At 40.3% G+C, this 11,497-nt stretch overlaps 1 protein-coding gene across 2 annotated transcripts in view; it reads left to right on the top strand.

The window, feature by feature from the left end:
• Nucleotides 1-6,239, top strand: part of CUNH5orf24 (chromosome unknown C5orf24 homolog) — a 14,509-nt gene extending 8,270 nt beyond the window's left edge. The window contains exons 2-3 of one of the 2 annotated variants that reach the window (XM_017871947.1): nt 1,395-1,824; nt 3,846-6,239. In XM_017871947.1, coding sequence (XP_017727436.1) covers nt 1,398-1,824; nt 3,846-3,886 — 468 coding nt within the window. In that variant the 5' untranslated portion in view covers nt 1,395-1,397 and the 3' untranslated portion in view covers nt 3,887-6,239. Of the gene's footprint in view, nt 1-1,394 lie in introns of both variants that reach the window. The other variant, XM_017871946.1, reaches the window with a different exon arrangement.
• The last annotated feature ends 5,258 nt before the right edge of the window (nt 6,240-11,497 follow it).

Raw genomic sequence — 11,497 nt, 5'->3', positions numbered from 1 at the left:
GACTTTGGATCTTTTTTTTTTTTTTTCTATTTCAAGAGCACAAGAGCAGGAATCTTGCTGTGTTGCCCAAGCTGGATTCAAACTCCTGGGCTCAAGTGATCCTCCACCTCAGCCTCCCTAATAGCTGATGCCACCATGCCTGGCTGGACTGTTCTTTAATAAGTCACAGGGCTTGTGTAAGGGAAGATGATCGACACTATATTTATGATCAAGGGAGAAAGCAACGTTGTACATTGAACTTTTTGTCTTGATAAATATACCTTAAAAATAGGAGATATTGGCTGGGCGCCGTGGCTCACGCCTGTAATCCCAACACTGTGAAAGGCTGAGGCAGGCAGATCACGAGGTCAGGAGTTCGAGACCAGCCTGACCAATATGGTGAAACCCCGTCTCTACTAAAAGGACAAAAATTAGCCAAATGTGGTGGCAGGCGCCTGTAGTCCCAGTTACTCAGGAGGCCGAGGCAGGAGAATCGCTTGAACCCAGGAGGCGGAGGTTGCAGTGAGCTGAGATTGTGCCACTGGACTCCAGCCTGGGCGATGGAGCGAGACTCCATCTCAAAAAAAAAAAAAAAAATTTTTTTTTTAAAAGGAGGTATTTTATTATGGTTGTCATCCGTATTTTTGTAGTATAAGTCTTAAGCGTTTGTATAATGTTCACTCATTTTAGCTAATGAAAATCTTTGTTTACCTTTTGTATTGGTACTGCCTTCTATTGGGCTGGAATATGTTTGAAGGGAAGTCAGTACCTTGGGCCAAGAGATTGTATTCTTTACACTTGATATTAGCCAAAAGGCCAAGAAGCAGTAGAGATTGTGTTCATTGCTTGGCACATTCTGTCTTTTGTCAAGTGTAACATATACTCAGAGTTCTGTATAAATAATAAATTACAATAACGATGGAGTGTCCATCTTGTGGAAACTGTTGTCAGGCCAGTAGTATACATGTGAGAAATACAATAAAAGGCCAACAGGAGGCATTCCAAGAACATCAGACAAACTGAAATAAAGAATTGTGTTAATAAGAGTTCTTGGCTTTACTGTTACTCTTTTGAGGTTTAGTAATCTAGAAGAGAAAAGCCCACAGAATAGAACATTTGTTTTTGATTTACACACTTTTCCAGTTCCTAACCGGAGAACATTATAGCTATGAAATCAGTATTATAATAGAGTTATCTTATATGATATTTGTCCCATGATTAAATTGAGAAGAACAAGTATCCTTGAATCTGCTGATGTGTGTTTGTTTATAGGTGGTCTGGAGTCCTGCGTGTCAGCCTAATTTTAGGTAGCCTGCATAATTGTTGGAAGACAGACTGTTTTCTCACTGAATGCTGCATACAGATATGTATTTGTGTATGTGTATTTATATATATTTGTCTTTTATTTTTGGTAGAAAATGATGCATCCTGTTGCCAGCAGTAATCCAGCTTTCTGTGGGCCTGGCAAGCCTTCCTGCCTCAATGAAGATGCCATGAGAGCTGCTGATCAGTTTGACATATATTCCTCCCAGCAAAGCAAATACAGCCACACAGTCAACCACAAACCAATGGTTTGTCAGAGGCAAGACCCATTAAATGAAACACACTTGCAGACTACAAGTGGCAGAAGCATAGAAATAAAAGACGAACTAAAGAAGAAGAAGAATCTCAACCGATCTGGTAAGCGTGGCCGGCCTTCGGGAACCACCAAATCAGCAGGATACCGGACCAGCACAGGCAGACCCCTGGGAACCACCAAAGCAGCTGGATTTAAGACAAGTCCAGGCAGACCTCTGGGGACAACTAAAGCTGCGGGATACAAAGTCAGCCCAGGGAGACCTCCAGGTAGCATTAAAGCTCTATCCCGTCTTGCCGATCTTGGTTATGGCTGTGGCACTGCTGCTTTTCCTTACCCTATGATGCATGGCAGAGCAGTTCACGGGGTAGAGGAAACTAGCAGTGAAGTCAAACCACCCAATGAGTGAATGAGGCAGGAAAAGAGGGCCAGGTTTAGAAGGAAGATTGTGAATAATCCCAAAGCTTCTTGGTTTTATTTTGATATACATAATTTTATGGCCTGGGCTTTCCAAATTTGTTTTCCTGTTTGGTTTTTTTCCTGCTTTTGCTCAAAAACTGCCATATGCTGACAGATGCACTCAGGGCATGAGCAGTGGCATTGTATTTGTACATAGGTTCAAGTGTAACACCTAACTAAATCATTTTTGCTTTTCCTTTAGCATTATGGTCATGTCTCATGTTTCATTACTACTTTGGGGCTGTTCTAAATAGATGCTTTATGTGATAAACAACTGAAACCATTATACCTATTAGTTTGTGAAGTAAGCCTACAATATAATAAATATACTAATGTATTTTTAACTGGTGGAGCAAAAAAGCAAACTAATGAATCAGGATTACTTGAGGTAATGGCTGTGTGAGTTTTTGTAACATTTATTTTCACAAGACGGGACACAGATATTTGTATGCTTTGGCATTTACATCCACTTCAAATGTTAAAAAACTTATTTTTAATGTTCTAGGTTTAAGCAGCTTGTAATTTATTGATCTACATGGCATTAATTGATTTAACCATTATTCCTGAAATAATTCTTTAGTGTTTGCCTTTGAGCAGTGATAGTTTGTGTATTTTTTAATTGCCTAAGAGCATATATACCAAACACTACAAGCAATTCATATTTACATATTTACAGAAAATTTAAACTATTTTATAAAACTGCACATTACATTTTGGTGAAATACAGTGCATTCTGAGGATAGCATATTTCATATAATAGAAAAAGAAACATTCTCTAGGTTTGCATGTAGCTATAGTCACTATATTTTGCCTTTCATATAGAAAGTTTTAAAGTGTCATGTTTAAAAACATTTATTGGCCAGGCGTGGTGGTTCACACCCAGCACTTTGGGAGGCTGAGGCGGGCGGATCACTTGAGGTCAGCAGTTCAAGACCAGCCTGGCCAACATGGTGAAATCCCATCTCTACTAAAAATACAAAAATTAGCCAGACGTGGTGGCGGATGCCTGTAATCCAAGCTACTTGGGAGGCTGAGGCAGGAAAATCTTCAAACCCAGGAGGCAGAGGTTGCAGTGAGCCAAGATTGCGCCACTGCCCTCCAGCCTGGGTGACAGAGTGAGACTCCGTCTCAAATAAATAAATAAATAAACAAAACCATTTATTAATGTTGCTCATTTATTTGGAACATTTTTAGTTTTTCTCAGAAATTGTTCCATTGCATTAGCACTTACTGTGTTTTCAGGTTTATATCTACCAAAGGACACAAATTGAATGGTAGACTGTAAAACTGGTATAAACAGAATGCAGTTTCCTGACCATCAGAACCCAAATATTAAGAAACATATAGGAATCCATCTATGCATGAAACATGAAAAAAATATGTTGGTTAGTTTAATTAAAAATCTTATTGTGGCTCTAGTGAGACCATTTCATCCAAAAGATTTTTTCCCCCCAGTGATGTTTGCTTTAGAAGCAAGATGGAAAGGAAGAAAAAGCATTAGGTAGATATGTATAGTAGGGACAGAGGGAAATCTTTCTTCTTTCCTTTCTGAAAGTAATATTTCTTGTTACACATTTTATTTATTTTGAGTTTGTTCTAAATAAAATATTATAAACTTCAGACTTGAAAAAATTCCACTGAACTTTAAAGTTACAGTGTTCATATTTGGGATTTTAAATGCCTTTGAGATTAAAATGTAGAATTGCAGGACCCAAAAACTTTTAAAATAATTAAAATTTTAAAAGGGCACATGTTGTGTTTTTGGGGCTGCTCTCAGTTAATGCAAACTCTGATTGCAAATGGATGTCATGTTTCATACCTTTTTTATCAGGAAAAAAGCAGCAAGCCTTCAGGTGTTCCAGTGATGCCTGACACAATGAGCTGGACTTTATGCTGCTCTTTACAGTAAGAGATGTTGCATTGTATGTGGGGACTATGTACACTGGCATCTAAGACAGTGACCTCAACAATATTAGCTTTGCACAAACCATAGAGAACGATGTTGGATGGCTACATAATCAGTTATAACATTCTGGCAGCTAAATTGCTACAAGAGCTTCTTCTTGCAGAAGCTTAAAATACAAGATTTTTAATAATTTACTCAGAACAGTATAACTTCTGACACACACAAATGCTTGCCTCTTCATTCGTATGTTCGTTACCTACTCTCCACATGTGTCTGTCATTTAGCTGTTTCTCAAGATGATGTTCAGCAGTTGGCTGCTTAGAATCTTTTTCAAGCCAGTTTCTAAGACAGTTGTTTAATTTAATGTTCTACCATAGAATAATGCACACCATTGTCAAAGATTTGATTGTTGTGTTTTATAGTAAGTCCATTTGACAATTTATTTCCCTTTCAGTTTATTTTCTTTCCTTATTTTGTTATACATGCCCTTCCCTTTCTCCCCTGCCTTTCCTACATTCATTCCTTTTCCTCTACCCTTCAGCACATCTACTTACTGGTGCTGTGCTGTGTGTCAGAAGATAAAACAGGTGTATTATTGTATAATGAATTTTGTATACATGTTTATGAGATGGTGAGATCAACTAAAGGAGGCATGTTCATAACGGTGTTTATTATCAGGAGCTATGTCCCAGGAAAAACAAAAACCAAAACAAACAAACAAAACGGGAGGGGCAAATGGCTACAGTTGTAAATGGATAACATTATTTAGAAAGCTGAATTTACTGTTCATCTGAGCGGTTACCTGGAGTATTATATCTATGCACTGGTGAGCATCTCCTGATTCCACTTACTTTTCTCCCTGTGAACAGTTTACTGGTGCCATGCTGAAGAGAAAGACATCTAAGTGATAACATGAATGAAGTCTTAAAAATTTAAAATATTTTTACTGCTATATAAACTAAAGACTACATTGTGCATCTTTTCTAACACTCTCTTGTTACGATAAACACTGAAATAACATGTTAAACAGTTGCCTATACTTTAATATAATCAGTTGGGGAAAACTGGCCTTTTCTCCTCCACTGTATGATTGTTTCTTGAAAGGCAAATTGCTGATTTTATACTGTGTGACTCTGTTCTTCACAAAATAGGTTTCATTATTCTATATTTAAACTGTTGGTCAGAAAATGATCTGCAATTCAAGTAAGTTTGCATTACTTTTTTCTTTAAAAAGTACTTTAACATGCCTTATTTATTATATTAGCAAATAAGGAGCTAATAACAGATGAAATTTTCATTTTTTTGACAAATGTAACCTTGCATAACTAATATTTAGGATGATTTTGATACTATCTTTAGAGTTTTGCACTGGATACTAAAAAAATATATTGGCATAATGTACTGGAAGAAAATGAGTAGTATCTGGTTTAATTTTTAATATTTAGGGACATTTTAAAAAATCAGTGTTTTAATTAGACTAAATTCTTTATATTTTTTATTTGCTTTTAAAAGAAACATCTGTCAAAGTAATATTGATTCCAAACTGATGTTTGTGTGAATTTACATGTCTATTTTCATGAACTAAGAATAGAGTTTCTTTGAGTTAAGGAGAAAAAAATATATATTTGGGTCCATTTATTAGGTTAAAGTTGACCCATTCAGTGTAAAAATAACCACAGTGTGTGAGCTAAAGAAAAAAAGTAAATTTCTCCTTTATATTCTAAGAAGCTTTAAAAGAACAATTCAGGGGATATTGATAACTGCTACTCTGTCAGTCATTGTCTCTATATGCAGTAACATTTTATGGTCCCTTTATAGTAATATAAAGAATTCAAACAGTTTTTCAAAACATTTTTTTCCTTGGACATAAAAAATTTTGATGCTATTCAATTTTTGTTTTTATTATAGCTTAACTGTACGCTGTTAAACTCTAGGATGTATCTGAATCTTTCCTCCCCCCCGCCTCCAAATATACAAATCTGTGCTCTCACATATAATGTATTTAATTTTTGGAAAATTTAATGCTATAGTAAATCAAGTGTGTGATTTAAAGTAATCAGATCACTTTGATTCTTTCAGTTTTCAGAATTTCTTTTTTCCACAGGTAATTTTGGAGAAAATAATTACCAATTAACTGATAATAAGCACGCTGTCCTCTGCTGTAAAAAGTCTGAATAGATACTGTGTATGTTTCTATGTCCATGAACTTGAGCTACTCGTGTGCAATTATGTGTATGGGAATGGAGTAGTGTTCATGATTTGTATCTACATCATCATATGGATGTATATTTATTAATAAAGTCATTACTTTAAAACCAACTGTGTTTACTACTTTGTTTTTTAGTATGGTACTTTTCAAGTACTTAAGTGGATAAATGGTAAACCTTTTTCATGACTGTAGATTTCGTGTTTTTCTTTGAATTTTGCTTTTTTTTTCTTTTTTAAAAGACAGGGTCTCACTCTGTCACCCAGGCTGGAGTTTACTGGTGTGATCATACCTCACAGCAGCCTTAACCTTCTGGGCCCAAGCAGTCCTCCTGCCTTCCCAGCTCAGCTTTCCGAGTAGTTGGGATTACAGGTATATGCCACCATGCCCAGCCTGATTTTTTAATTTTTGTAGAGATGGGGTCACCTATGTTGCCCAGGCTGGTCTCAAACTCCTGGTCTCTGGCCAGAAGCAGTGGCTCCCCCTTGTAATCGCAGCACTTTGGGAGGCCAAGGCGGGTGGATCACGAGGTCAGGAGTTCGAGACCAGCCTGACCAAGATGGTGAAACCCCGTCCCTACTAAAAATACAAAAATTAGCTGAGCATGGTGACACAGAATTGCTTGAACCCAGGAGGCAGAGGTTGCAGTGAGCCAAGATTGTGCCACTGCACTCCAGCCTGCGCGAGAAACAAAGATAAATCAGAATACAGCTAGAAATAAAAAAAGATGCATCAGACAAATAGTTCTACTAAAAGACTAATACTTAAACATTATTGATCCCTTTGGATTTTTTTAAAATTAGATATTAAACATGGCTCATTTTAAAATTTATTTAGAGATACAGTCTCTGTCAGACACCCAGGCTGAAGTACAGTGACACAGTCATAGCTCACTACAGCCTTGAACTTCTGGGCTCAAGTGATCCTCCCACCTCAGCCTCCAAAGTAGCTGGGACTACACCCAGCTTATTTATTTATTTTGTAGAGACAGGGTTTTGCTATGTTACCCAGGATGGACTTGAACTCTTGGCGTCAGATAGTCTTCCTGCCTTAGCCCCCCATAGTGCTAGGATTACAGAAGCAACATAGCTCATTTTGTTGTTTGTTTTTTGAGACAGGGTCTTGCTCTGTCACCCAGGCTGAAGTGCAGTGGCATGACCTTAGGTTGCTGCAACATCCAAATCCTGGGCTCAAGCGATCCTCCCAACTCAGCCTCCTAAGTAGCTGGGACTACAGGCATGTGCTACCATGCCTGGCTAGTTTGTATTTTTTCTTTTTTATCGTGTGTGTGTATTTAAATATAGATGTGGCCTCACTAAGTTGCCCACACCTGTCTTGAACTCCTGCGTTCTAGGGATCCTCCTGACTTGGCCCCCAAAGGCCTGGGATTACAGGCGTGAGGCGCTACATCCGCCCTGCTCAGATTGTTAAAAATCCTTTCACTCATACATGGCCATGTGCTGTTGATTAGGTGGGCTATTCCTAATGTGGGAAAAGATCTACACCATCATGGACAGTTTGGGCTCGCAGGATTACTTATTTATTAAATATATTTTAGTCCAATCTTTTCTAGTTCTTGATAGAGTTTCTGTAATATTTATTTGTCCATTGTAATTATATTTCCCCATATTCTCAAGCAGATCATTTGAAAAAGCTAACCAATTGAAGATCTATAGGTTGAAGAGAAGGCAGTCTCCCTTTATCACCTAGAATTTAATTTTAGGGTCTCACTCTGTTGCCCTGGCTGGAGTACAGAGGTGTGATCACAGCTCACTGCAGCCTCAACCCTTGGCTCAGGCAATCCTCCCACGCCATCCTCTTGGGTAGCTGGGACTGCAGGTGCACGCCACTATGCCTGGCTAATGTTTCAAATGTGTGTGTGTGTGTGTGTGTGTGTGTGTGTGTGTGTGTGTGAGATGGTGTCTCGCTGTGTGTGTGTGTGTGTGTGTGTGTGTGTGAGAGATGGTGTCTCTGTCACCCAGGCTAGAGTGCAGTGGCGCAATCTCAACCCTCTGCAACCTCTGCCTCCTAGGTTCAAGTAGCTGGGATTACAGGTGTCTGCCACCGTTCCTAATTTTTGTATTATTAGTAGAGATAGAGACAAGGTTTCACTGTGTTGGCCAGGCTGACCTTGAACTCCTGACCTCGTGATCCACCTGCTTCAGCTTCCCGAAGTACTGGGATTACAGGTGTGAGCCACCATGCCCGACCTATGTTTTATTTTTTTTTGGAGAGACAGGTTTTGCCACGTTGCCCAGATGAGTCTTGAACTCTTGGACTCAAGCTATCTTTGCGCCTTGGCCTCTTAAAGTGCTGGGATTACAAGCATGAGCCACCATGCCTGGCTTGGTAGTAGTGTTTTTGTACTGGTTTTGAGATAAATGTGGCCACGGAAAGCTGATACGTTTCATTTTATCTCTGTGGCCATTCTGTTGTGAGAACTTAGGGGCTTTGAAGTAGCTTCTTGGGAGAGTGACAGAAAAAAATCAGTCTTAAAATTTTCTCTGTCATTTGTCTTTCTTGTGACTCTTAAATTTTTTTTTTCTCTAAAGATTTTTAGTCCATTCTGTTAGATGTTTACTTCTGTATGGGCTTGGCATGTTTTTAAGTACAGAATCTGCCCATTTTTCTTTAATCTGCCTGGTGCTGGTTTGTGATCACTTAAGAAGCTGGTTTGTCATTGACCAGGCATGGTGACTCATGCCTGTAATCCCAGCACTTGGAAGGCTGAGGCGGGTGGATCACGAGGTCAGGAAAACGAGACCATCCTGGCTAACACAGTGAAACCCTGTCTCCACTAAAAATACAAAAAATTAGCCAGGTGTGGTGGTGGATGCCGGTAGTCTCAGCTACTCAGGAGGCTGAGGCAGGAGAATGGCGTGAACCCAGGAGGCAGAGTTTGCAGCGAGCGCAGATAATGGCACTGCACTCCAGCCTGGGCAACAGAGCAAGACTCTGTCAAAAAAAAAAAAAAAAAAAGCTGGTTTGTGAAAAGCTGGTTTGTGATTTACTATCATTTGTTTCTTTCCTCGGGCTAACTTGTAGAGTGATAGTCATCCTATAAGTTGCTGCCTTATCGCTGCATGTGACCTACAGGTCCCACAGACACATAAGTTATTTTTCCTTGTCCTCTTCGTATTGTTTTTACTTACTTATTTCTTGGTAATTTTGTTAATTTGCCTCAAATCACTTTCAGTTATCATAAAGGAAAAATTTTTTTGGACAACTGTATACCTTTATTTGATATATTTGATGATCAGCAGTTCTCATCCACATTGACTGTGGATTTTTGAAAATGATAACAGGTATATAGGCAACCTAAGCATAGAGCTTGTTTGGTGAATCTTCATCCTCATTACGTTTTCTGGACAAGCACATACGGATATGGTATGGGACATTCCTTATTCCTTTGGCCTAGACAGCTTTGTTGAGCCTGGTATCAACGCACACATCTGGAATTCCCATCTCCAGATCTGAGTGCCCAAGGGGCATGCTGCTTGAAGCCCACTCTATGCATGCAGTTGTGAATGTTGATGGTGTATTCTTTTTTTTTTTTTTGAGATGGAGTCTCGCTCTGTCGCCCGGGCTGGAGTGCAGTGGCCGGATCTCAGCTCACTGCAAGCTCCGCCTCCCGGGTTTAGGCCATTCTCCTGCCTCAGCCTCCCGAGTAGCTGGGACTACAGGTGCCTGCCACCTCGCCCGGCTAGTTTTTTGTATTTTAGTAGAGATGGGGTTTCACCGTGTTAGCCATGATGGTCTCGATCTCCTGACCTCGTGATCCGCCCGCCTCGGCCTCCCAAAGTGCTGGGATTACAGGCTTGAGCCACCGCACCCAGCCTTGATGGTGTATTCTCAAGTCACCACCTCGATTGCAGAACAGCTCTTCTCACCACCCTTCTTTGCAGGAGCTATTCTGCCAGGCCCGAGTTGGAAAAGCAAGGAAAATATTTTTAAGTATTGAAATTTTCTAATTTCGGTATTTGTGTAACCCTTGGTTGCTACTAATGCTGTTTTTCATGTTATGGGAAATTTTAATCTTTATTAGATTAACATAGTGTTTCTGAATATCTTAAGTCTTCCATTTCACTTGCCTGTTTATATCCTGTGTAGCAGTTAGTCCTTATGGTAATTATAGTTGTAACAAAGAGACCCCAAAATTGCTGGATGTGGTGGTGCATGCCTGTAGTCCTAGCTACTTGGGAGGCTGAGGTGGGAGGACTCCTTGAGTCCACGAGTTTGAGGCTTCAATGAGCTGGGATCACACCACTGCACTCCAGCCTGGACAACAGAGCGAGACTCCTTTTTTTTTTTTTTTTTGAGACAGAGTCTCACTCTGTCACCCAGGCTGGAGTGCAGTGGCGCAGTTTCGGCTCACTGCAACCTCCGTCTCCCAGGTTCAAGTGATTCTCCTGCCTCAGCCTCCCGAGTACCTGGGACTGCAGGTGCCTGCCACCACACCCGGCTAATTTTTGTATTTTTAGTAGAGACGGGGTTTTGCCATGTTAGCCAGGCTGGTCTCAAACTCCTGACCTCAGGTGATCCACCTGCCCTGGCCTCTGTACGTGCTGAGATTGCAGGCGTGAGCCACTGTGTCCGGCTGACCCCTTCTCTTAATTAAAAAAATGCTGTGGCTCTGATAAAATTTGCATATTTCTCATATATCTGTCCTATGCTTTCCATGCAGAATTTCAAGGACCTAAGCTCACAGTGATGTTGCCAATTTCAAAACATGGCTTCAGGCTGGGCTCAGTGGCTCATGCCTGTAATCCCAGCACTTTAGGAGGCCGAGGCGGGTGGATCACGAGGTCAGGAGATCAAGACCATCCCGGCTAACATGGTGAAACCCCGTCTCTACTAAAATACAAAAAACTAGCCGGGCGAGGTGGCGGGCGCCTGTAGTCCCAGCTACTCGGGAGGCTGAAGCAGGAGAATGGCGTGAACCCGGGAGGCAGAGCTTGCAGTAAGCCGAGATGGCGCCACTGCACTCCAGCCTGGGAGACAGAGCGAGACTCTGTCTCAAAAAAACAAAAACCAAAAAACAAAACAAAACAAAACAAAAAACATGGCTTCCAAGATTATTTGCCTTCATTTTACCCAGTCTGAAGGGAGGAGTTACGGAAGTCCAAGCCCTTTTAGGCAAATAAGGCGAAGCTACATATAGCTGCAAGAAGTGTTGGGAAGCATAGTCCCTATTTGAACAACCAGGTCCAGTTATTAATATGGAGGGAGAGAATGGATTTTAGTGGCAATCTCTACCATATCTCTGTAGGTAAAGGTTTGTAGGTGAAGGCTGGGGTGGAATGAAGCAGCACAGATACCTACAGGTTACATGAAACCAAACAGGTTTTTGAAACTAATTTAAATTGTCACT

The sequence above is a fragment of the Rhinopithecus bieti genome, unplaced genomic scaffold, assembly GCF_001698545.2.
Source record: "Rhinopithecus bieti isolate Rb0 unplaced genomic scaffold, ASM169854v2 scaffold_5889, whole genome shotgun sequence".
NCBI lineage: Eukaryota > Metazoa > Chordata > Mammalia > Primates > Cercopithecidae > Rhinopithecus > Rhinopithecus bieti.
This window is presented reverse-complemented; position numbering and strand designations above follow the sequence as displayed.